Source organism: Onychomys torridus, chromosome 6 (assembly GCF_903995425.1).
Source record: "Onychomys torridus chromosome 6, mOncTor1.1, whole genome shotgun sequence".
In the NCBI taxonomy this organism is placed as follows: Eukaryota; Metazoa; Chordata; class Mammalia; order Rodentia; family Cricetidae; genus Onychomys; species Onychomys torridus.
In genome coordinates, this window is record NC_050448.1 from 7,671,981 (window position 1) to 7,699,887 (window position 27,907).

Consider the following 27,907-nt stretch of genomic DNA (forward strand, 5'->3'; position numbering starts at 1 on the left):
AGTATGCATGCCCATAGGTGTGTGGACATGTAACTTGAGAAAGTCACAGGTTAACAGGTGCTTTCTTCTGTCACTCCTCACCTCAATTTTTTTGAGACAGAGTCTCCCACTGAACCTGGAGGTCACCAATTTGGTCAGGCTAGTTACTAGAAAGCCCCAAGGACAGACTGTCTGTCTCCACCTCTAAAATACTGGGATTACAGGTATCCAACCACCTGTCTCTACCTCCAGGATACTGGGATTACAGGTGTGCAACCACCTGTCTCCATCATCTCCAGGATACTGGGGTTACAGGTGCATAATCACCTGTCTCCATCATCTCCAGGATACTGGGATTACAGGTGTACAATCACCTGTCTCCATCATCTCCAGGATGCTGGGATTACAGGTGTGTCATCACCTGTCTCCATTATCTCCAGGATACTGGGGTTACAGGTGTACAATCACCTGTCTCCATCATCTCCAGGATGCTGTGATTACAGGTGTGTAATCACCTGTCTCCATCATCTCCAGGATGCTGGGATTACTGGTGTGTAATCACCTGTCTCCATCATCTCCAGGATGCTGGGATTACAGGTGTGTCATCACCTGTCTCCATCATCTCCAGGATGCTGGGATTACTGGTGTGTCATCACCTGTCTCCATCATCTCCAGGATACTGGGGTTACAGGTGTGTCATCACCTGTCTCCATCATCTCCAGGATGCTGGGGTTACAGGTGTGTCATCACCTGTCTCCATCATCTCCAGGATGCTGGGATTACTGGTGTGTCATCACCTGTCTCCATCATCTCCAGGATACTGGGGTTACAGGTGTGTCATCACCTGTCTCCATCATCTCCAGGATGCTGGGGTTACAGGTGTGCACCACCACATCTAGCATTGGCGCTGGGAATCTAAACTCCAGCACTCTTGCTTGTGCAGCCAGCACCTACACTGAGCATCTCCCCAGTCCCTCTGAAATTCTAGTGCTTTCTATGCAGCCTCCATTAGCCACACAGTCGTCCTTCAAGATGCCATTATTCTAATTCTAGAGAAATGCATTAGAAATTCTACCCAGAGGTAGAAAGACTCACTGCATAATTTATAACAGAGATTTCATTTTAATCACACACACACACACACACACACACACACACACACACACACACACGTATTCATCAATACCCTGAAGAAGCTAGATGAACATGGTAGATGCCCTGAAGCTTGAGTTATAAGCACTTGTGAGCCATTTGACACAGGTGTGGGAACTGAACTAGAAGCTACTGCAAAAGCAGCAAGAGCTCTGAACTGCTGAGCCATGTGTCCAGGCCGCACCGCAAAGATCCTAAGCCAGGCAGTGTCACCTCCAAACCCTACCAATATGCCTTACGGACCATGGTCACTGATTCTCAGTGTCCAGCTGACTGGACTTAGAATCACTGGGAAGACAGAACTCTGGGTTCGTCTACGAGAGGATTTCTAGAGAGGTTTACGTAAGGAGGGAAGAGTCGCCCTAAATGTGGACACCACCAACCCATGGGGGTACCCAAACTGAATGGAAAGGAAAAAGCCAGCTGGACACCAGCACTGTTGCCTGGTGGCAGGCGCAATGCGGCCGACCCCGTGCTCCACCATGACATGATAGATGTCTACCTGCTCTCAAGGCCTGAGCCAATGAAACTCCTCCTCCTTAAATGGCTTTTGTGACATGTAGGAGGAAAGTCACTAATACACTGCGCTTTTAGTGTTATCCAATAACAGGACAAATTAAATTAGATAAAGATGGAAAGAAGTAGACGAGTTGGTGGCGACACCTACAGATGGGAGGCATACCGAGAGCACCTGCTTTCCTGGGTATAATGAGAGGGTCCGAAAGCCATGTGGCTGCTCGAGCTTTGTGTGAAACTGAACATCTATGTCCAAAAGCAATGCGACATCCAAGGCTCGGGCTACAAGGAGACCTACTTTGAATGTGGACAACAGTGAGCTCATTGTGCTCCAGACAGGCATATAGCTGATCGGTTTGCACATTCCCAGAAAGCTCCAGCTGAAAAGTTTCAAGAGGTGCCATCACAGCAAGCCCAGGAAGCAGTGTATTGTGAAGAAGCAGTGCACTGGAGGCTGGCCATTCACTTAATTGATTTCCATAGTAGGACAAATCACTCCTCACTATAAATCATACAGCTACTTTAAGAAAACAATTAACACTCTGTACAATACTAGATAATGATAATGACAATGATGATATGTCAATAACTGTGACACTGATACTAGCGCTTCTGATATAAAAATAATGAATTTTCTCACAATCCTATCAGAGAGTTACAGCTACTGGCCCCATGTAAGACAACAGGCACACTAGGTATCTCTACTGAGAGGGACTCAATGTCTGCAGGAGAAGATGCCAGGCACTGATGGAACCTGGCCCTACGATACCACTCCATCCCCATGCAATGAAGACATCTCCACAATCACATCGCTCCTGTCTCCCAGTCCATATGGTGGACTCTCTGCTCTGCCTCCTTTAGATCTACCAGCCCATGTGGAGAAGACTCTGCTAGTGAATTTTCTGCTTGCTCTGCAGGGGTATCAATCGGGTCAGCATATGGGAGGCATGTGTGGCACGAAATTATGCATCGCTCAGTCTGTGTTTGGAGAAAAAGCTAGAGCAACTATAAAATAAAGCAAGGAAACATCTAAGGGTTGAGGTGTGCTTCAGAACTGATGTCATTTCTGTCTACTTCATGAGAACACACAATCTAAGAATGGAGAAGTTAAAAACAAAAAACAAGAGAAGCAAACACACAGACAGGTGAAAGAATCATTTGTCTTGAAGCTAACACTTAAGTCTTGTGATTGTAAAGCTACGCTCAGTGACAATATTAACCGGGCTTGCATTAGGCATATGTTTCCTACCCAGTATATTCTAAGTTCTTCTACAAGCTCAGCTCTTCTTGCCTTGGAGTCTCTCAGGAGGAATGAGCTCATTCCCATGTATAACAGCTCTGGGTCATTCAGAAAGATGGCATGACATTAGGGCTAGCCTGGGCAAAAGACCTACAAGTTTCAGTGCTAAGATTTTCCAATCACAGAATCACTTCAGTTGATCAGAATCCCTCACAAGATCCAAAGCAGCTTCTCATGTAGAAAAAATAGCCACCACATCCTAACCCTGGATAGAATCATTTCTAATATGGATAGGTCACAAATAATGAAATACCATCAAATAATCAATTCCCTACATACTGAAATGAGCAAAAGCACTCAGGCTACAGTAACTCCACTTTTAAACCATCCCAAGATTTTTGTTTCCCAGCAAAATATGGTTTCATTTAGGCCCAGGCAGGGTTAGCTTTGGAAGCACCAAAAGCAGGCTCTCTTTCCTGGGTATTCAGTTAGAGGGCAATTTCTCGTTATTGCCCAGTTTACATTTAAGAAGCTGAAACTACAGTCTGCCTCAAGCTTGTAAAGACCAGCCATGACACCGTTCATGACAAGGAGCAACTTGAGGTCCCTTGAACCTGCCATGAGGTTGTTGGAGAGAGTGACAGCCGCCGCTTCCATCCCTCCAAATCCAACAAATGCACTGAAAGGACAAAATGCTTTTGAAGGAGCATTAGGTACCCTGTGCCACTCTGCGTGCTGAATCCCACGTTGGGGGAGGGGACAAATGAGGAAATTCAACTTGAACTGCTCTCAGTGATGTCGCTATTCAGAGCCGCAGAGCAGAGCGCTGTGTCTGTCAGTGATCCAGGTCCCACACTCTGCGGAGGAGGAGGAGAATGACACAGAGCTAGGGCAGCTGAAGAAGAAGAGAGCTGCACACCGTAAGGGATTCAGAGTTCCTTCATCTCAGCATCTCTCTATAGTTATTTCTCACGTTTCCTTCCATATGCTGCTGTCATTTCAAGGTCTTGATCCACTTACCACAAGCTAGCAGAATAATGTCGTTGTAAAAAGATACCAAAATTATTCTGGACAAAAGCACTGGCAAGGGAATACTTTTAGATAGTAATGTATTTATTAAAATAATGATGCTTTCCAAGCAATTCCGTTTTTGCTCAAATTGTCATGATATTCACTTTTTCTGTTTTTGTTTTGTTTTTGTTTTTCGAGACAGGGTTTCTCTGCGTAGCTTTGCACCTTTCCTGGAACTCACTTTGGAGACCAGGATGGCCTCGAACTCACAGAGATCCGCCTGCCTCTGCCTCCTGAGTGCTGAGGTTAAAGGTGTGCGCCACCACCGCCCGGTGATATTCACTTTTTTTCAGGTCTTAAAACATAAAAAATATATCACTAACAGAAGGTCAGATGCTAATTCTTCAGAATTTAAAGATGTTTCACTGGGAATGTTGGTCAATGGTAGAGTTTGTGTAAAATACTAGGTTCAAGGCCCAATCCCCAGCACCAGGGGAGAAAAGGAAGCAGGAGGGAGGGGAGGTGGAAAGGGAGGGTGTAGGAGAGAGGAAGAGAATGAACTTGCAGAGTCGCAGTTAAAGAATATAAAGAAGTCACTAAATGTTTCTCTAAAGCAAACAGTTGACTTCAAGCATCAGTGTGATTTAAATTTTAAAAGTTCTGGGCAGATTTCTGAGACTGTGAAAAGCATATTAACTCAACATAATTAAACTCTCACTAAAATAGTAACACATAAACGAATCACACTTGGCATAACACAAACTAGCCTGAGTCCACTCAGCACTCACTGGACTGCTGGGGAGCAGGGTGGAGGAGTGCTGACTTTGTCGTCTAACCTAAGGGCTAGGGAAAGGTTTACATCCACATCAACCTGTATGGTGCTCCCTCTACCTGCCCCTCCCTAGCCCAGAGAAAAGTCAAAGTGGATGGGCAGTGGTCCAGAAGGGCTCTAGGAACAGGCAGACCTAAGGCCTTCCAGGAAGTGGAGTGTTTGTTTTGGCAGGAGGATTCTGCAGAGAGCAGAGAAATGGCCCAGATAAAGAGATGGCATGTGTGGACAGGAAGGAAGGCTCCCCTGCCAGCGCCTCAGCTCAGACAGCGACACGAAAATAATGAGACCCACGCTGCCATCTATTAATTCCTGACTATAAGCAAAGACCAGAATCCATATTGATTACTAAGATCCTTCTCCCTGACCATTCTTTATACAATTTTGTGTGTACCTGGCCTCTGCTGTTACAGGTACAGAACAGTCTCAAGTGACTGTATGTTGTGCCCTTTGCTGCCCCCTCCAACACTTCATTCACATTTTATGGAAATATTAAGAAATATCCCATCAGAAATGACTCTGCTTTCACAGCATATTGTATGTTTCCTGTGTTTTTCTTCCTTCATTATCACCAAGGACATTCCCAAAAAACAAATCTTTTTTTTTTTCCCAAAGCAATAATACTCTTCAATATTAATCTGCTCTCAGCTTCCAAGTTACTGTTTAATGACATCATGCTGAGTTTCTGGGGTCTTTTTTTAGTGAAGCCATAATGATGTACAGAGAAAGTTATGTGGCAAATCAATTAAACTATAAACAAAAGGGCTGACCTCAGTATGATTTCAAAATTTCCAGAACTCTAATCTTTTATCACTAGTCTCCCCAAAAGTGTTCTCCAGCCTACTAGCTGTCATTGCAAAAGCAAAGTCAGTGGGCTGACAGTTCCAACCACAGAAAACAATGTGTGTACCGATGAGTTTCTAGGACGTTCATCTACACTGATGACTTACACCGAGAAATTAACCCTAGCAACCTCATTCTCTTCAACTTAATCCCAACTAAAATGCAAATACCTCTTTCAGAGGGCTGTGCAATAGGATTCAACTTCTCTTTCCTCCTGTGTTTTGAGGGGCACAAGGTACTGGGAGACAGTTCTCCCTGGATAAACTTTCATGAAAGAATAAAAGCTTGAGCCCAACTCCCAGAATCCTGTGAGCCAGGCAGTGGTAGCTCATGCCTTTAATCCCAGCACTTGGAAGGCAGAGGCAGGGGGATCTCTGTGAGTTTGAGGCCAGCCTGGTTCACAAAGCGAGTTCCATACAGCCAAGACTGTTGCACAGAAAAACCCTGTCTTGAAAAAACAAACAAAAAGTTGGGCATAGTGGTGTATACTTATGATCCCAGCGCTAGGGAGAAAGAGACTCAGTAGACCCCTGGGGCTGAAGAGAACCTCACCTAGTAGACAAGCTCCAGGACAAGAGACCATCCTATAAAAGAAGGTGACGAGAACTTGCAGAATGGCACCTGAGCTTGTCGTATCACCTGTGTCCACACACAGTCACACATACACAACCACACAGCCATACATAAACACACACATACAGTCACAAACATACAGTCACAAACATGTCCACAGGCACACACATCCCCCCACACACAGACAGCTACATGTACCTATAAGCAACCACACAAACATGCAAACATACACACTCACACACGAAGGGAAAACAGCCTCTCTTTGGTCCCAGTACTCCATTACTATACCTCTCCTTTCCCAGAAATGAGAGAATGAAGTCTGAACTTGGGAGCTGAGTCCAATCGTGACACTGGACAAAAAGATTTGAAGTTCTGAACACTGTCTGCATGTCCTGAATATGTGCATCACAGTTCCACTAGCAAAATGACTGTCTTCAGCTATGCAAAGCAGCTTTGCATCATTCTAGCCTTTGAGTGCTCCTGTTGGCATCCTGTCCCAAGTCCTCTTATGTAACATGCCTGACAGAAAACTGCAGGGCATGGAAATGAAGAAGTAGGGCTATGGAGTCAGCCATACCAGGGATGAAAAGTGGTGTTTGAATCTCTCAGGGCATGAGCTTCGAATATGAATCAGTTTATACAGGCCTCAGCTTGCTCATGTGCCTGTAACTTTTGCTAAAGGAGAACACTGACAGTACAGCCCAAGTGGAATAAATGTTACAGCAACAGGGATGAAATCCAGTTAATGGAAGGAAGCCATAAGAGCCTGCGCCAAGAGCTGCAATGGACACCCAGTCCTCACATCCGACTGACTGTATCAACACATAGGGCTGTACAGTTCACAGTGGCACTCAGGTGGAGGTTGCTGGGGTCTAGGCCTGGGTGCCTGCCTGGGCTCTAGACTTAGTTGCACCAGCCAGCAACTCGCCTTCCATACTTCTAAGTTCACCCAGCTGCCCTGTCCTCCCCAAAACGCTGGCACAGCACATGTTCCTGGTCCCTGTCTCTTTCATTCCGTATGGTGGCATTTCAGTTAACCAGGCCAGGGACCACCATGCCCCAAATGAAGATAATTTAGAGTCTAGTTCTCCAGAAAAGAACAAAAAATAAGAAGGCTGAGGCAGCCAAAGGTAAGCAGACTTCATTCTGCTTTAGTCAAAGGCATTTTTAAATCACTAGGAGGACGTTAGTATCACTTATCACCAAGAATCATCATGAATAAACACAAAGGTCCCTTTGTGAACAGAGCAACAGACTTACAACATCGCCTGTGGAGTGCATTGCCAGTTACTGACATGGACTCAAACTCTAAGGAAACAGTCAACTCCATGAATATGAACACACATGTCTGCACAGACACTACACAGTCACATTCCAATTCATACACACACTCCTATGAAACAAACCACAAGGATCTATGTTGATCTATACAGCAATTTGCTTTTATAGATTCTCTCTTACATTCTCAGTTGGGGGGTGGACACAGATTATTGGAAACTTCATGAGGCTCCACTGTTACCATAACCAGAGACTCAACTATTTCGTGGTTTGTCTGAGATAGAATTTCACTGTAGCCCAGGTTGGCCTTGAACTCTTTCTAACGATGTAGCTGAGGATGACCCCAACTCCAGATCTTCCTGGCTCCAACTCTTAGTTGCTGGGATTTGGGAACTGCTTTCTTCCTGAACTGGAAACCTCGGCTTCAATCTACACAAGTAGGTTTCCATGTAGATCTCCTAGTGTGAGCCTGGAAGAGATGGCCTTGGAGGCTTTTAACTGCAGACCAGGTCCATTTATGGTTATAAGAGGAGAAGAGTCTCTATCCCACACTATTTCAAAATGTTCTGTCTCTCTTCTTTGACCTGAATGAAGTTTCACCCTACTTTTCTCAATGAAAACTAAGTTTATAATACTAAAAATAATTCCAACAGCACTGGTGGAGAAGTACAGTCAGCAAAAAGTCATTAGTAAAATCATTAAATTATTCCAGTTTAACACCAATTAAAATTCATTAGGTTTAAATCTTTAACATACGTTCATTATTTTTTCAGTTGTAAATCACTGTTCTCCCAAATCCAAGGAAGTCTTGCGTGGTAAAGCAGTCTGCTGTTTTGTCAACAACAAAAAGGAAAAGGTGACTGTTCCTCTGAAGCCCATTACAGGAAAGTAAGACTGTCACACATTTCCTCTCACCTGATACGGACTGGAAACCAAGTGGAGGCTTTGTAAGTCAGTCTCTGGTTAGACTCCGTCTAACCAATAGCCTAATATTGATCTCAATTACATCACAATTTGCCACTGGCCCCACATTCCCAACTAACAGGAAGAGCTATCATCAGTTATACTTTCCACCATGGTCACAGCTAGAACCCAGGCTGCTGTCACCACAGCAGACAGGGCTCCACAGGGATCGGTGCACCCGAGACAGATCTCTGTGATCGATGATCCACTGAGAGGAGCACACCAACAGAAGCAGTGGACTTCCTGGACATGGGACTTAAAGACCTGTATTCACAGTGGCTCATCCACCCATGGAGCTTGTTTAGGGACAAGAGTCTGGACTCTGAGGATAGTATACTAGGGTAGGCCTTATGGAGATCTTAGGAGGAGGCATCTTACATGTGGAAAAGGCATGAAATGTCAGGGGCCACAGGGTAAACAGCGGTTGGCATCTGCCTCCTGGTATTCATGACCTTGATTCCTCTCCTGCAGGGGCGTGGGGTGGGGAGCATATCTGTGACTCCCTCTTACCTTGCAGTTGGTCACTCTACTGAAGCCAGCTGCTATGTAAGTCTACCTACCCCATCTTCTGCAGAGGCCACTCAACAAGAACACAAGGAAAGTAGCCTCACAAAACTACATGTCACCAACAAGGATCCAAGTGTATCCAAATGTGTGTCCAGACCTGTGAGAAGACAGCAGCTCATACCCACACTTGGACTGTACCTGCCTGGATCCCAGAGCCCTTAGACACAGCTAAGCCACTCCCTGGTCCTCAGAAACTGAGGTGATGAATGCCCTTTATTATGCCATTCAGCAATGGATAACTAATGGATATCCAACACATAATGCTACTGGATGTATCGGGTGAAGAAAATCTTAATATATTTGAGACTGTATGACAGAAGAATAAAGACAAAATAAAATTACTTTTTGAAAATCATATGTAAACACACAGGGAAACTTTACTCCTTTAGAATGAAGGGGAAACCTTTGATTAGCATGTTTACCGAAAGCCTTCCTCACCTTGGATGCACTGCAGTGTCCCATCCTCAGCTCTTATGGTGAAGGTCTCACCCGGGTTAACTTGGACAAGAATGACCTGTGACGACACAGAAACTTGCAGTTAGCGCCAATGCACTGGCCCTTCTGCCTCTGCTCCGAGGTTCACACCGGGCGGGAAGCATGTGACACCAAACCTTGTATCAGCACAAAATTTGGGGTGTAAATCTTAACTCCACTCAAAGTTTGGGAAATATAGGACAACATGCATTTGCTCACAACCTAGTATACTGTCCCATACTTTCTATATAACTAAAACTTGATTATACTACATTTTCTCTTTGGAAAACACAATTTTTTTTTCTCTTTCATGAGTTTAGACACAGACTTAAATTAAAAAAGCACCACACACACAAACTTTACATACAAAGGAAAACAGCACAAGAAATGAATATTTGACCTACCTCTACTGGGAGATATGGCTGTATTAAATAACAATAGAAGGCAACTTATAAAATTTTAAAGGTTGGAAAAGAACATCTGAATATAAAATCTTAAAAAAATAAACAGCATAAAATAAATGAACCTCAGCAAATACTCAAATGTTTCAAAAATAACCTAGAATAAATGCTTTCTTGCAGACGCAGATTTTAGTATCAGAAGAGAACTTCCAAAACATGAAATGGGAAGCAGCTATGGCGAAGCATGCTCTCTTCATCAGCCTCACAGATTTAGTTCTAGTCAAAGGGTAACAAGAGGGAAAAATCACTGATTTAAGAGATTGAGGACTACCCTAATTGTCATTACAGAACCTTCATCTGGCAACTGATGGAAGCAGATGCAGAGATCCACAGCCAAGCACTGGGTGCAGCTCCTGGAGTCCAGTTGATGAGAGGGAGGAGGATTCTATGAGCAAGGGGTCAAGATCATGATGGGGAAACCACAGACTCAGCTAACCCGAGCTAGTTGGAGCTCACTGACTCTGGACTGACAGCTAGAGAACCTGCCTGGGACTGACCTAGGCTCCCTGAATGTGGTGACAGTTGCATGGCTCAGGCAGCACATGGGGCCACGGGCAGCGGGACCAGGATCTCCCCTTGGTGCATGAACTGGCTTTATGGAGCCCATTCTCTATGATGGGATGCCTTGCTCAGTCTTGATACAGGGGGGAGGGGCTTGGCCCTGCCTCAACTTGATGTGCCAAACTTTGTTGACTCCCCAAGGGAGGCCTTCCCCTCTCTGAGGAGCAGATGGGGGGTGGGGTGAAGGGAAGGTGGGGATTTAAAACTAAATACAAATGAGTCCTCACTATAGTTTCCTATCAGCAGGGACAAGATCAGCACTGTCACATTCACCAACCTGTCTGTAGACACAGACACTTCAATGCTGTCATTCCTTCAGGGTCCTTGCAGTAAGCCTGCTCCAAAGCACTGAAACCTTCCAGCACTGTGTTCCTTGAGGTTGGCCCTCCAAACGCAATATTACTTCTGTAAACAGCTAACAGTTCTAGAATCTACAACTGCAATTAACTAGTTACATGAACAATTATTTTTTAGTGGTTGCTTCCTCCTTTACCTGAGGTACTATTAGGGTAAGATCTGACTGACTAGCTCATGCCTGACAATCCTTTCTCTGAGTGAATAATGGTTGGAAAACCTAAGGAAACTGTCTCACAAGATTAGCTCAAGAATTAAGATTTCATAAGATTAGTGACTGGAGAGACAGACAGCTGGGTCATTCAGAGAGCTCATTGCTCCTGCTGAGGACCTGAGTTCAGTTCCCAGAACCCACATGGTGGTTCACAGTCACCAGCAACTCCAGTTCCAGGGGACTCAACACCCTCTTCTGACATCTGCAGACGCACGTGGCACAATATAATCATGTATGATCACACATATACTAAATTTAAAATTATTTTAAATTTTAAAGGCTCTCATGAGATATAATTTAAACAAACTTCTTTTATGTACAATTTATCTGCTTTATAACACTATTCAGATCAAAGTCATGTAATTTATAATATAAATCTTTTAACATCCACATATTTTGTTCAGATAATAATACAGCAGGAGATACTGCTGAGGCATGGATTTCTTTTAATTAAGGAATACATTAACTGAAAAATCATCAGGATCATTCAGGAGAAAGCAGTCCAAACCTCATCCTGGATGCTTCATATTATTTTGAAGGATAAATTATTTCACGATCATTTGCTTTTCCCCCACAGTAATTGCGTCAGTAACCTTTCAGGCTTCCTCCTCCCCGTTCTCACCCATGTGAAGGCAGTGTGCCATTTTAAGAACTCAAAAGGAAATCCTTTTAGATCTCCAGAGTGATTAAAGCATCTCTGGTGCTTTCTCCAGCGGAGGTTTTAGTTATTCCTTTAACAGGGAAATTTTCCGAGTCAGCTTTGTTTTTACATAAACATACATCAGGCTCTATTACACTCCACCCTGCAAAACAGCGCTTCAATGGGGGGGATCCTCAGGGAGGAGGGCCACAATATGTAACAGGAAGCAGAAGGAGGGGCAGCAGGGAGGGGGTTAAGTGGGGAGAGGAGCAATGGAGATTAGACACAGTGAGGATGTTAAAGAAAACCACATGCAAAGCTAGTACTTTATGAGCTTCCTAATTTATTTACTTTTCATTAATTGGAGTTACCCTACATAAGGGATAATGCTTAGCCAAAAAACCAGTATCGTGTGGGGTACCTCCCCTGGAGTTGTTGCTCAGAATCCCCAGAACAATGCAAGCTATTCCCATTGCTCTTGGTTGCCCCCCAGAACTTGATGGATATGGTCCTATTGCTGAGGAGTCTGATACTTTGGTCACAGGACACAGAGAAATCAAGTTGATCCTGGCTCGGACGCTCCCTCACTGCTGGTGAACTTTCATAGTACCACAAGACGTGATATAAGCTGCTAGAAAGAAATTATGAACCTTGTGAGCTCCAATAATGCCCAGCCTGACAAGATATGCACATAGTTTCAATAGTGGGTAATCAACCACTTTCTAATTCGGAAATCCTTTTTCTTTCCTGGGACTTTCCATAATATTGCTGTGTTGTAGTCTCAGGACCATACTGACAATTGTGTGGAAGAAGAGTATATGGATTTGGGTTGTCAAAGATGATCTAGGACAGAGTCTGTGTGTCCAAAAAAGTGTCTAACTTTTTTCCCTGCCCTAAATCCACAGGCACACATTATAAACTTATTCTTAGAGGTTTAGATAAAAAGCAGATAGTTTTGATCCCATCACTGTGATGCTAGAATTTGTCTAAGGGTTTATAAAAATACAAGTATCATTTTCTTTTTTAAAAAAAAAAAAATACAATACTTTTAGTTTTTGAGAATTCTATACATGTACACAATGTATTTGATCACACTCACTCCCAGCAACTCTACTTCATGTACACAATATATTTGATCACACTCACTCCCAGCAACTCTCCCAGACCCATTGTCTACTTCATGTCTTTTTTTTAACCCTCCAATAATCCACTGAGTCTAATTTGTGTTGCTCAAATGCTCATGGGTGTGGGACCATCCATACACTGAAGCGTGGCTATGCCACCAGAGGCCACACTTAGAGAAAACTGATTCCATCCCACAGCTGCCATCCGCTGCCACCAGCTCCACAACTAGAGGCAGGAGCCTGGTGGCCTTTCCTCTGTCTAGGATGTTGACGGACTTGGTGGTGGGCAGTCATCCACAGCTGCCGTGAGTCCATGCATGCAGCAGCTCTCGTGACCAGGAGATACTGGTCCCACCCAGTCCTTCCTGACCTCTGGCTCTTAGCATCTTTCCAACCCATCTCCTATGATGGCCCTTGAGCCTTGAGGGACAGGGGGTATGACAGACGGCCCATTTGTGGTTGAGCACTCCACAGAGACTTACATTCTCCATCCTGACCACATGCGGGTTTGCTAACCACCATCCACTGCACATACAAACTTCTCTGTGATGAGGTCTGATCACTAATCAGCAAAGTTAAAAATTTAGAGGGCACTGTGATACTATGTCCATTTAGCAAAACACAGTAGTATGTTCACCCCTGAGCCTATGCACTTCTGACCAGATTTAAAGTATCAGGCATGGTTTTCTTCCTGTGGAGTAGGCCTTACTTCTCTCAGACAACCCAAAATCATATATTCCCTTCTCCCACACAATGTCAGCAATGGCCCAGAGAATACAACCCAGCAGTATTATGAAAAGTCCCAGAAATGAAAAAGAATTTCTGAATTGATGTCATACTTTCTGCCTACCATACTGCATGAAGTCATGACAGTCTTTTGTAATCACTGACACCAGGTCACAATTCAAAGCATGATCTGGAAGCACCCTGCCTCCTCTAAAATCTATGCGTAAAGTCTGTATGTGTTGTATACGTACACACACACACACACACACACACACACTCACACCCCTTCAGATTCTCAAACTCACACCTTCCACACTCCTCTGACACACTCATCTCTCTGGCACAGAACACAACAGGCCTCAGGTAGAACTGAAGTGTACGCATTTGTTTCCTGAGCCCAGTCTCTTTTCTCCAAAGGGGAATTGAGGGTTTGCCAACAACCAAAGCTCGTCCTTGTGGTAACAACACACTCAAGGGAAATGTCCCTGGGCTAAAGAGGCAAGGAGGCAGACCCCAAAATGCTACAGGAGACAGGAGAGCCGCTGAGATCACCTGCTCACCAGCCTCCCTGCTGCCAGATTTCAAAGCTGGCGGAAGTGTAAGAGCTAAGAAGCCACCAGGTGGGCTCTGCAGACACTGGCTTACACTCAAGTGGCATTGGCAGAGTTGGCAAGACAAACATTTTCATCTGTTTCTTCCTGGATTTTAGGACTCTTTCCAAAGGCCCACAGTGTTGTAATACCTGATTTTCTCAAAAGATCAGAGGTTCACAGGGGTGGAGAAGAGGTTCAGCAGTTGGAGCACTTGCTGCTCTTGCAGAGAAAGGACTAGTATTCAGTTCCCTGGACCCGTGTCTGGTGGCTCATGGCTGCTTGTAACTCCAGCTCTAGGGGATCAGATGCATGCTTTTGGCCACCAACATAATGCACACACAAACATAAAATAAAAATAAATCTTAAAAAAGAGATCAGCTGTTCTCAACAGTCTAACACCTGTAAAATTACTCCAGTGTGATGCAGGTTACCTTAGCAGCACCTTCTCCAGGCTTTTTTGTCCTTACAGTGACTCGAAAGAGTTACTATTTATGGGCTGGAGAGATGACTCAGATGTTAGGTGTACTGGCTGCTCTTCCAGAGGTCCTGAGTTCAATTCCCAGCAACCACATGGTGGCTCACAACCATCTATGAGATCTGATGCCCTCTTCTGGCATATAAGCATATATGCACACAGAAGAGTGTATACATAATAAATAAGAAAATCTTTTTTTAAAGTTACTACTTATCAAACCCATATGGTATTCCAAGTAGGAATTACTAACCAAATTTTATAGATGGGAAAACTGAAGCCGAAAGACCACAAAAGAAATTGGTCCCAAGTCACTTGACTAAGTGGCTGAGCTAGGCTGGAACCCAGCTCAAGCTGAGCAAAATGCACTCATTAACATCACCTCCACTTCTAAGAGGCATGAACTTCACAGTCTCTCTGCACCAGTACTTCCCTGTCACTCCAATTCTGCTGTCCAATAATGCATCTGCCTTCCACATCCACCGCTGCTGCAGCAGGCATGCATCTCCCAGGAGCCCCTCCTGCCTTCCACATCCATTGCTGCTGCAGCTGGCATGTGTGTGCCTGCTGCCCCCTTCCTCTAGACTTACTCTTTCCCCTTTTCATTTCTCTTTGGTTTCCTGGCTTTTGCTCTAAAATACTAGCCAGAAAAGCTCTCAGCAACCAACTAACCCTTTTCCTCTGGACAGCTCACAGCAGTCACTGTGGACAGTTTCTGTACCTCTTACAATTTTTACTTCTGTGCAGACCCAAAGGAAAAGACGTACTGGGAAACAAATATAATTAGGGATCTGAGGAGAATTGCCACACTGCTTCTTCAGATCCAAGTTCATCGTAGCTCCAGAAGATCTACTTTGATTCCAGAGTAATTCCATTTTAAACTAGTTAAATGATTTTGTTTCCTCATTTTTTGACATTATAATTTAGCCTTTATCATATTATATATACTCAAATTGGTCTTAAAAGAATAAGGAATCCAAATTACAGATATAAGTATCTCCTAAGATGAGGATATAACTCGGTAAAATATTTGCTATGCAAGCTTTAACCCAGAACCCAAAAGAAAAAAATAGCTAGGCATGGGGCACAGGCCTGTAATCTCCCCTGTTTGAAAGGTGGAGAGAGGTAGATCCTCTCAGGTTGCTAGGCATCCAGCAAACCCAACCTAAGCTCGAGGCCAAGGAGAGACCCTTACTCAAAAAGCAAGGTAGATAGTGCGTCAAGAGAGACATCCAAGGTTGACCTCTGGCTTTTATGTATGTGTGCACACATGTGCACAGACATGTATGCATGGGAGGGAGGGAGGAGGGAAGGAAGAGAGGGAGGGAGGGAGGGAGGGAGGGAGGGAGGGAGGATGAGAAGGACAGAGGATGAGAGGGAAAGGGAGAAAGAAAAATGTACCTCTTAAAATTCAATCTTTCAACAGAAAATAAAAACAAACCTGAAGTTTGTTTCTTCCAACAACACACCAAACCCAAGAACAAGCCCCCATGCACGTAAGGTTCACCACCTATAGATGGCGGTCAGGCCAGAGCTGCCCTTCTGTTTCATTTAGGATGTGAATAAGAAATCATTGGGCTCTGCTAAACTTACTGTTTTTCTCCGAGCTGTTTAAAAACCAATTTAGATACAGTGAAAAGAATCAATCTGAAAGATGGAGGCTTGGTCCTGGCTCTGCCCAGTAGCCCGCTCGACCTTTCAAAGCTCGTATATTTCCTCCCTTATAAAAAGCAGAGAATATTTATCCACCTCCCTTATCTGGAGGAACAGGCCTTATCCAGTTAGTAACTATTACTAATACTTCTTATTACTGACAAATTTTAATTAAGTGAGGGAGATTAAACAAAAATAGTTTACCCAATTTACCATGTTTCATGTCCTCAATAGATCTAACTCCAGCAGACTCTCAATCACTCAGGCTCTCTGGACATGTACCTCCTGAGCCTGGGCATTCCAGGCTCTGTTCTGCCTCCTTGGATCCTGGCAACAGGAGTGAGTCTAGAATCCGCTTGCTGAGGTTCTGAAATCTAAGCCCCTGAGAGCCTTGAAACAATGCGACCTTCCTGGAAACACTTTTACTTAAGATTGTCATAATGTGAGCAAGTCATAAAAGGTTGCTTGCTATGGAGTGTCCCATGTGGCTGTTTCATTTTAGAGTTCCTAATTTCAGATATTTTGTATTAATAGCATTGAGATTTAAGTAACATATCAATCACACAGTTCATCTACATGAAGTACTTCTAATACATTCACATAGTTGGTAGCCATGACACAAAATATTTTAGGAACTTTTCAACACCCCATCCTTATTCCCCGCCTTCCCTCAGTTCCTCTTGCCCCCTCATGTACTTCTGGTCTCTGCATATTTGCTCATTTGTGGACCTTACATAAAGACAAAAATGATACAATGTGAATGAATCCTTCCTCTTCACTAAAGTGGTCCAGGCTATCTGTGTCATCTCTTGTCATTATGTCATTCTTTGTTCTTGAGTAATATTCCATCTTAGGAATATACTACATTTGTTTCATCTATTTACCAGTTAATTCAGGGTTGATTTGTTTCTAAAACTCTTGGGTGTTTTGCATAATCATGCTCTGAATAGTAATAATGGAGTTTCTCTGGGAAACTTACTGTTTCTCGATTGTATACCCAGGAGTAGAACTTCTAGATAACATTCTAGATACTAGCGACAATTACCTTTTTTGTACAAGCTCCTACAGGCAGAACCACTTAACACTGTGCTGTTTTCTCACCCAAAGGCCATCCTCTCAAAGCACACTGAAGGTGTAAACTCAGATCGCTCAGGGTGCTCCAAGCAGTTGGCTTTCTAGAGACTTAGCTCATTGAGAGTCACTCCCCACAGTGGATGAAAGAGGTCAACCATTAAACAAATAGATACCTCACAGCACAACAGTTCTATGAATGGATACTTAGGAATTACAAAGTTTAAGGCAATTGTCTCCCTTAATGGTATCAAGGCAAAACAAAAACAAAAAAAAACCCTGAAAGCTATCTTCAAACTCGAAGGCTTTAGAATATCAGCCTTGTGTACTGCCAAGTCCAGCACTTGGAAGGTGGAGGCAGGGTTAGGAGGTCAGAACCAGCCCTCGGCTGCAAATGAGTTCAAGTCTAGGCTGGGCTACTTGAACCTTGTCTGGGGTTGGGGGAGGAATGCTTGTCTCAAGAACAAAGAAGAGGTAATGCTTTGGGGATGAAGACAGTAAAACATTTATCCAACATGTATAAGGTCCTAGGTTTAAACCTGTCATCATGTATGGGGAGGAGAGGGGAGGGAAGGTGGGGGGAGGGGAGAGGGAAAATGCTTTCCAGTTTTCCATTTTGTATCTGAGCACAAGAGCCTCTTCCCTAAGTAACTGGTGGAAAGCCAGGCACAGCACATACACTCCTAGTCTCAGAAGAACACAGACCTTGAGCACATACCTCGAATGCCAACTTGTACAACATCACTGATCTTCCCTCTTTCTGCACTAAGTCCAAATTCAGGACAGACACTGGTCTCTGCGGAGTGCACAGGGAAAAATATGACAAAGATTTTCCAGCCTGCCCTGGCCCTCCTCCCCACAGGCCCTGTTTGTTGCACACAAGCACAGAGCTGATTCTCTCTCTGCATGTCTAATCTGGGGCCAGCTGATGCACCATGACATCAGTGCTGCATGTGAGCCAAGTTTAGGCTCCATCTGGGACAAATAATGTCCAGGCATACTGTGACTTCTTTTGTTTATACACACTGACTAAATATGTCTTGGTGGTAAATGAACTAACTCTTGAGATTTATTTCTCAAGGCCTCCAGAACAATATTCTGCACCCTGAAGCAACTCCCTGCTCAGAGTCCTTTCCAAGGCTGTGCGTAAGTGATTTTTAACAGAACACATGATTTTGGAACATGTAATTAACGTCTTGAGGAGAGCCGAAGTCCACGCAGGCCTTCCTCAACTTGAGACAAAGAAAAGGAAGAGCTCACTAGCAATTGGGTGTGGTGAGGGTGATACCGTTCAATAGGAACCCACAGGAGAATTCATCCCGCCTCCGTCAAGACCAGAGGAAGCTTTAAGACATGACTGAGCAGCCGAGGCCATGTCCCTTCCTTCTGAAAAGTAACTCCCCCTCAAAAAAATAAAATAGTCTGTGCTTTTCCCTTGGCATTACTTAAGAAAAAGAGTTGCAAATTCAGAAAGAAAAACAAACTATCTAATAATTTCAAGTCCTTTCTCTTTTTTCAGGGAGAGGGCTGGGGGACCAGAAGACTAGAGTTTCTCTGTGTATCCCTGGCCGTCCTGGGACTCACTCTATAGACTAGGATGGCCTAAAACTCAGATATCCACCTGCCTCTGCCTCCCAAGTGCCGGGGCGAAAGGCATGGGACACCACAACCTGGTTAGTTTCACATTTGGTAACAAGGTTTCTTGAGTCTCAAAACCTGTCTCTACAATGATTTACCTTTTGAATGGAAATGAAGGGTGGGCTTGGAAGGACAGAAGAGGCAAGAGGCTGGCCCTCTCCTACTCCCTCATCTCCATGGGGACGAAACTCGGCTACCTCTCTCTGCTCACCAATACTCTCACCAGTACTGACCCAGAAGGGAACTGCTGCCAACCTCAGGGAAAGAATCATTAAAAAAACAAACAAACAAAACAAAACAACAACAACAACAACAACAAAAAACCCACCTGGGACTCTATAGAGACCTAGGCCGGATCTGGGATCTGAAAACCTTGACTCGAAACTTTTTTTTCAAAGGAGAATCAGACCTCCAGACATCCCCATTGTCATTTGGTTCTCGTCTCTGAGTCAGTCCCTTGCCAGCTCTTGAAAATAATACGTGTGTGTGTGTGTGTGTGTGTGTGTGTGTGTGTGTGTGTGTTAGAGGAAGGGAGGGAGGGAGGGAGGGAGGGAGGGTGCTCCTTTCTCTCATCTGCACACACTTGTGGAGACCAGAAGTGAACATTAGCACCCTCTGTAAGGATTATGTCCTTCATTACATCACCAGCCTGCAAGGGCATCCCAGTCTAAAAAGCGGGTGGGCCCTCTCTTTCCATATCGCCTCTCCTTCAGTATTCTCCTCCCTACATGCAGCCTGCCCCTCTCCTCCCCTCCCCCATCTCCCAATGAAACTCTAGAAAGGTAACCATGGCTCGTGATTCTTCTCCGCCACCACAACATCCACTGGCATGGCGGCCAGCCATGAGCGCCACCACTTAACCAACAGCCTCCTCCATTGCTGTCCCCCTGACTTTTTGAGAGAGGGTCTTTCCCTGAACTCGGAGCACAGCAAGGCACCAAGGTCCACAGAGGAATCTGTCCTCAACCCCACTCCCAGTCCTGGAATTACAGATGTGACTGTGCCTGGCTTTTACGAGGGCAGTGGAGATACAAACTCAGGCCCTCGTGCTGGGGTGACACAGCAGGGGCTTTACCGGCTAAGCCATCTCCCCAGTTCCAAGGACAATCTGTTTATAAGGTGTAATGTACCACCATGAAAAACTCACCTAACTGCTCACCTGCATACTCCAAATGCAGAAAGGCCCGACCCAGGCAACTCTACCCTCCTGGAAATTCCTAAAAGAGGACCTGGGTGAGTTCAAGTCCCAGCTGTATGACCTGCCAGCTGCACATCCTAACCTTTCTCCCTCAGGCTTCCCTTCTTACCCACAAGGCTTTCTTTACATGATGTATGACCACTTGATCATTATGTGCTGAGCACAGATGCTCCCACCTCATAAGCCCTCAATTCTGACCTCCTTCCTTTGCAATGGAAGAAGCAAAGAAATCAAACGTGGAACTAAAACTCGTTCTTTTTAACAGTTCAGCTACTGTGCACAAGTGACCACTTTTAAACTTTTAAAAGTTTTCCAGTGAGCAGCAAGTTTACGAATCACACTTTAACTTGAGGGAAAACCCTACGTGTGAGCAAACACATCTGACCTTTACTTTATCTGTCACATTGTTAAAGCAATGAGATGCGTGTGAGACTCACGTTCAGACTGTTATCCTCGTACCCCTGAGATTAGGGGATAACCAACAGAGAACCAGCCACCGTCTGCCTGTCTAGCAGGCACTCACACCTGGTGGGATGTTGTCTTTAAGGCATGTTCACTGAGGGGTTGAAGTAGCATGGGGTGGAGGGGCAGTTACTGTAAGATAGGAGGGTTCTAAGCACCTAACCACAGCAAACCACTTTATAAATACAAGAGAGTAAAGGAAGTTAAGTGGAAGCCAGGTGGTGGTGGTGCATACCTTTAATCCCAGCACTTGGGAGGCAGAGGCAGGTGGATCTCCAAGTTTGAGGCCAGCCTGAGCTACAAAATAAGTTCCAAGACAGCCAGGGCTATACAGGGAAACCCTGTGTTGAAGGAAAAAAAAAAGGAGGAGGAAGAGGAAGGTGGATAGGCATACCCATTATTGGTGGAAAATGTCCTTCACCATCCAAGTCTATGCTCTGCCAACACCCAGGGTCCTTTAAAAAGTGATATAGCTGCTGGGCGGTGGTGCACGCCTGTAATCCCAGCATTCCAGAGGCAGAGGCAGGCAGATCTCTGTGAGTTCGAGGTCAGCCTGGTCTCCAAAGCGAGTTCCAGGAAAGGCGCAAAGCTACAGAGAAACCCTGTCTCAAAAAACAAAACAACAACAACAAAAAAAAAGCTATAACTTATATATAGTTTATAAAAATGTAATTACATCTATATAATAGATAAAATTTGCAAAAGAGTCTAGGAAAAGCTATTGTCTGTTTTGTTTTTGGTTTCCTTCCCTCCTTCTAGTACAGGGGATGGTAAGGCTACAATAATTGGGTAGTGAGAAGACAGAAAAAACAAGAGATAACTATAGTTTTAAATAGAGGTTGACCTGTATCTATGTCACATGCTATCGTGACAGCCCCATATCTAACATCTTCAATCAATCAATCAATCCACGGAAATCAATGTTGTGTACATCAAACCTAAAGAATGGTACTAGCACCATTATCCAATTAGGCTGTGTGATTCTTACATTTAGGAGGAGTGCTTTCTGAGTACATACTCTTTAGTAAGCCTAACTACAATTGCTTTGGGTCTCTGTCATCTGCATTTAATTGCCCAATTATTTACAAAACAGAAGGACCTGGTAAGGCCTGTCCATTTTACCCAAAGGCCTCTCTCTAACCCAGGCAAGGAAGAAGGAACAGGCAGCACAGGACAGGGCTGAGCAGACAGGAAACTGCTCAGGTAAACACACGTGCATCTCAAAATATGTTCCCTCTTTCAGGTGAGCTGATCTGACAGCTGTTTGTGAAGGGAAAGCCAGAGGCAGAGAAGCAGTTAACCAGCATAGGCCAGAAAACTGAAAAAGCATGAAATTCTGCTGCTCTGGGAGCTTCAAGGTATGATCACATTAGGGCTGAGAGGGATGTGACCAAGAGGCCAATGGGCACTTAAACAGAGGCAATGGTATAACCTGAAAGGAGATGAACCAGGTCACCTAGATATAAGGTGGCACGTTACTGACAACCTACTCAGAAGAACGGATTTTACAAATGGAAATGTAAGAGAGCAGAAAATGAAGGGGAGTCTCTACATCTGGGATGCAGAGATTCATGTTCCTAGAGAACCTGCTTGCTATAGTCATCTCTGGAGTATAACAGGCATACTGTTAGATTACATAGTCATATTTTTACATCTATCATTTGACCACAAAATGCCTACCAGAAACAACTATATACTAACATATGTCTTAACATATTCTGGATATAGAAAATCTCATTTTCCTGCACATATCAATTATTTTTATTATATGATATATCAAAAGCTATCATATCACTTCCAATATGACAAATATGTATTCAAAACAAAAAGATTAGAGGTTGGAAATCTATCACAAATCATCCTGTTCAAAGAAACATTTATACATGTGTGTTATGATTAGAGCGGCTGGGAGATGGACCTCTGGGCATGCCTGCAGGGGACTAATCTGGGAAGACCATCCTAGCTGACTGTGGGACGGTTCTGCATGGAGTCCTGGGCCATATAAACAGAGCAAACACGCAGAGCACAGGTCTGCATCCATCCCATCAGTTTCTGACTGCATTGCGTGGCTACAACGCAATGGCTGCTTCAAGCTCTTGCTCTCTTGAGTTCCCTCCCACGATGGACAGCATCCTGAACTGTGAGCTACAGCACAGACTTCTCCCTGAAGTTGCTCCTGTGGTGTATTTCACCACTGCAACATGAAAACAAAGGCATGTGTCTTAGTTAGGGTTTCTATTGCTGTGAAGGGACACCATGACCACTGCAACTCTTACAAAGGAAAACATGTAATTGAGGTGCCGGCTTACAGGTTCAGGGGTTCAGTCCATTATCATCATGGCAGGATGCCGTTTTTTTATCTAATTCTCAATTGTTTGATTTTACCAATAAAGACTTGGGAGCCAGATGCTGGGGTGAAAGTCTGCTAGCTTAGAGAGTCTGAGAAAGCACCAGGCCGACCTTCCTCCTCTGCCGAAGTCCCAGAAAAAGAACTCTCTCCTACACAAACATCTCAAACAAAACTCAAACTTACTGTCCCTCCCTTCTACTTCCTGTGCGTTTCTCTATACATCCTCCTGACTTCCTTATTCTCTCTATGGATTTTTCCTGTCAACTGGTTGCTTGTTCTACCCCTTAACCTATGGTTAATTTTATTTAATCCTGTTTATAATATTCAATCAGAAAGCTCTTAGACTAAAGGTGTGTGCTGGGCTGAGCCACACCACAGATAGAAGCAGGTTTCTCCAGTAAATAACAAAATCTTGGAGTTCACAGTGTGATCAAATGCCCTGCAACAGCAGGGGCATGGCAGCATTCAGGCAGACATGCTGCTGGCTACATCTTGATCAGAAGGCAACAGGAAGTGGACTGAGACACTGGGCAGTATCTTGAGCATATATGAGACCTCAAAGCCTGCCTCCACAGAGACATATTTCCTCCAACAAGACCATACCTACTCCAATAAAGCCACACCTCCTAATAGTGCCACTACCTTTGGGGCCATTTTCTTTCAAATCACCACATTATGTTTTACAAAAAGAAAAAATAAAGAGCTTCAGCTAGGCATTAACATAATGTTTACTTTTTAAAGAACTCTCACTTAAGATTCCATTTAAAGAATCACATCTTTACTTCTGGAACTCTTACACCTTCAAACTATTCACTGTCTCCTAACTGGACTGTAACAGATGAACCAAGGCATCAGGATTAGAAAGTGCTCTGTATAGAAACTCAAACATTAGTCGCTGAAAAGCAGGAGCCAAAAACAAAGGTTCTAACCTGTAGGAGGTGTTACAGAAACCTTCCTACAAAGCTAGCCATCCAAACCTCCTGCTTCACAATATGTCATCAGGCAAGTCCAACAGAAAGAGATTGCATCTGTGTGAGCACATTAAGTGTATCTAACAATGGGAATGATTCCCATCATAATAAAAATACAGTACACATATATAAAACTATCAAAGAATAAACTTTTTAAAACTAAAATATGGTATCATGAGATGCAATGGCAAGAATCAGTATGTTAAAAGTGTTCAGATGAAATTGAGTCACACCTAGAGGCCAAATGTGAACTGATGAGACTGCAGGTGAGGACCACATCCCCAGCAGAGCAGCGGCTGCTGCAGGTGAGGACCACATCCCCAACAGACCACAGCTACTGCAGGTGAGGACCACATCCCCAGCAGAGCAGTGGCTATGGCTATTATGCCAGTCAGCTGCTGACAACTGAGGACAGCCAAGCCAGTGTTGCCAGACCTTCTGGACCCCCAAATAAACAGGAAAAGTTTCCTGTCTTATCAACAGTTGTTCCTCGGGATTTCAGGGGACTTGGGTTGGAGGCAAGGTGCCCCATTCCTCCACCAGTGGCCACCAACATCTAAAGAGACTCAGGTCCCTCATGAAAATGGCACAATCAGCTGGGATGGTGGCTTCACATGTTGGCAAGAATATGTGATGTCCAAGGTTATTCTCAGTTACAGGCTAGTGGGGCACATGTAAGACCTTGTCCTGAAAACCCAAAACAAAGCAACAAAAGGCAGGATGTCTGCATATAACCTTCCTACAGTCTGCAGACTTCCAAACATCTCTAAATGCAAATGCTATGTAAATATGCAACACTGTGTCGTTATTATTTAGGGGTAATGACAAAGGATACATATTGCTTGGGAGTGTTCAGTGCAGACACCACTTGCCTTCCTTTCTGTAAATATTTCAATCCACAGCAATTGGGTGAATCTGAGAATAGGAAACCCAGGATATGGAAGGCCAACTATTTGGCAAATAAGTCTCCTTTTTTATTTTAACTATTACTCAAAAGAGGTACTCAGGCATAATGATAACACTGATCTATTAAATGAAATTTTAGGAAAAACAAAGGGGCCAGTGAGATGGCTCAGCAGGTAAAGGTGCTTGCTCTCCCCCTCCATCAGCCTGACAGTCTGAATTCAATTCCTGTAACCCATATAAAGAGGGAAGGAGAGAATCGATTCCACAAAAGTTGTCCTCCAACCTCCATGCACACACATGTACACACATGGTATGTGTGTACCACACATACACACGCGTTCACATGCATGCACACATGCAGTCATTGTATGCATGTACCACACACACACACACACACACACACACACACACACACACACACATTCACATGTGCACACACACATGTATAGTCATTCTATGCATGTACCACACACATGCAAACAAACATGCACACACAAAAAATAAAGGATTTTATATATAAAGGCTTATGTCAAATTTAAAAAGTGGCCAGTTTTTTAAACTGTTTTAAATGAATTGAATTTGTTCATTTCTCTCATCCTTCATCCATTCAAAAAGATTTCCTGCATGCAGCCGCAGATGTGGGACACAGCAAGAACAAGACAGACGGGAGTCCTTTCTCTCTAATGAAGCGGAATCAAAGACAGCAAAGTTGCAAAGAATGGCAAGGCTGGAACCGTTGGAGGACCTAACTGTCTCTGTGCAGTACAGCCAACCATGCCAGTGTACCCCTTCACCCTCTCCTTTTTAAAGGCAGCTTGACTACCACCATTTACAAGCTACTGCAGACCATTGTTGCCTTTGGCTGATTCCATTCTGAAGTGTCTCCCAACCCAGGCAGCTCAGAAATGTCATAATTACATGCTGTGGGTCCTAATTATTGTGGGTGCCGCATATAACGACACTCTCCAAAAATACAGATCATCAACATTTCCCTTCCTAAGGCTGAGATTCTGCCCATGCTGTGCCTCTGTGGAAGCCTGTGTAAGTGAGAATTGGCAAACCTAACACAAATAGGACTGAGATATCAGACCGAAGGCTGTATAAACTCACACCTTTTTTAAAGTTGCAAGGAGATCCTGGTAACAAGGGAAGCTTTCTAAACTGCTCTGGGTGAAGGATGCTTGCTATCTGCAGCTCCATGGAGTCAGTGATGCTAGGAAAGAGCTAACACAGGGCCAAGTGGACTGACCACCACACTGGAACATGGAGGGTTAAGCAGAATTCCTAAGGAAAAAACTAAAAGCAAAGGCTCAGGACAGACATCAGAGCTTGTGGGTGGGTGAGGAGCCTGGAGCCTGCCAGTGGGTAAGGCATTTGCCTTGAAAGCACAGAGTCCTGAGGATCCCCAAGACAAACCTAAAATGCCCCAGAGAGATGGGGAAAAGTGGACCCTGGGGCTCAGTGGCCAGATGGCCTAGCCTACTGGTAAGCTCCATGCCAATGAGAGACCATTTCAAAGAAGTAGGCAGGGTTCTCGAAGTAGCATGTAAGATGACCTTTGCCCCCCCACCTGCATGTGCACACCTGTGCCTGCACACAAACATGCATACAAGAGAATTCATTAAAGAGAAATCACGGGGCTGGGGATTTAGCTCAGTGGTAGAGCGCTTGCCTAGCAAGCGCAAGGCCCTGGGTTCGGTCCTCAGCTCTGGGGGAAAAAAAAAAAAAACTATTCAATAACTATTCACAAGAGATTTGCTCATGGTAAACTTAGTAACTCTCCATTGACCAGACAATCCTCGCAATCAATAACGCTGATGTTGGTTACCTGATCCGAGAACCCTAATGGCTACCAGCTTTGAGGAAGATCCTGGGGCAAGGCCAGCCTCCCACTGGCTGGCTCACCATTCACCTACCTATTCCATTGCCTCAACCCCTCTTCTATGCTCTGGTATATTCTGCACCCAAGCATTCATGCAGCCTGTCATATATGTAAATACAGCATCTGGGGTTAGATTTTTAAAATAGAATCCACTCCTCAACTAAACTGCTCATTCCTTTCAGGCAAGGGCAGCGTCCACTTATCTGTGTCTTCAGTACCTAAGAAGGTGCTGCCACAGGAGACATTTGCAAACACTTATTAAGATGAATGTATCTATTACTCAGCCAATCCATAATCCATCCCATAAATCCTACCCTCTTACTCCTTGCCATCCCAACACCAACAGAGAGAGATCTCTCTGGATTTAAATGGTGGAGAGAAGCTGGGTAGCAGTCTGAAAGAATGTTAAACATCTGTACAAGCTGTGCATTTCTTATGCATCAGGATGCTGAAGAGTGTGGCCCAAGACCAAGCCTTGCTTCACTACGTGTTCCACTTAAGATCCAGTCCCAAACTGAGATTCTATACGAAGAGGAAAGATGCACATGTGTTATTCACCAATAATGCAGCAGCCTCTGTTCTCATGGCTGTTCTCATTCTCATTTGAATAAGCAAGAGTTATTTATCCATTTTTATCCACTACATTAATTATAAGACTTTCTTTCCACTGGATTTAAAGTAGAAAGACCCATTGCACATGCACAACTCTCCATGGGGCCAAATCTCTGCTGTATGAGAGATTGTAAGCATGGAACGCAAGAAGGAATCTGTCAGGGGAAATGTTATTAAGAAGAGCTCAACCAAAATGGAAAAGGTCATGGAATTAGGAGAGAACATTTGATGTCAAAGATGCACCAGTCATGAGCACAGTCTGAAACATGGCAAGTTCTTAGCCTAATACACTGTCTAAAGGTATGTATTCAAAAGAATGTCAGGAAAACTCTGGCTATAGATTCTGTCCTGGGGAAACAAGAGATTTCAAAATCAAACAGGAAAGAAAAAATCAAAAAAGAAATGAGAAAAAAAGGTTCATTCTCAATTAAATGAAGTGCTATCGGCCAGCCCCTGGGTACGAACCAAGTCAAGAGAATTAGAAATGAATTAGAAACAACCTGCCCCCAAACAAGTCAGAAGGCATGTTACCCTGGGCTGGTTAGATTGATGAAGGTCTTTGCATTTCAGATTAACTTCCTGAAGAAGCTTCTA

General features: G+C 44.2%; 1 protein-coding gene across 2 annotated transcripts in view; it reads right to left on the reverse strand.

The window, feature by feature from the left end:
* The window catches only part of Fndc3b (fibronectin type III domain containing 3B), a 302,204-nt gene that overhangs the window by 195,959 nt on the left and 78,338 nt on the right, over positions 1–27,907 (reverse strand). For both annotated transcript variants that reach the window (XM_036190746.1, XM_036190745.1), the window contains exon 3: positions 9,390–9,465. In XM_036190746.1, the coding sequence (XP_036046639.1) occupies positions 9,390–9,465 (76 nt within the window). The remainder of the gene's footprint in view (positions 1–9,389; positions 9,466–27,907) is intronic.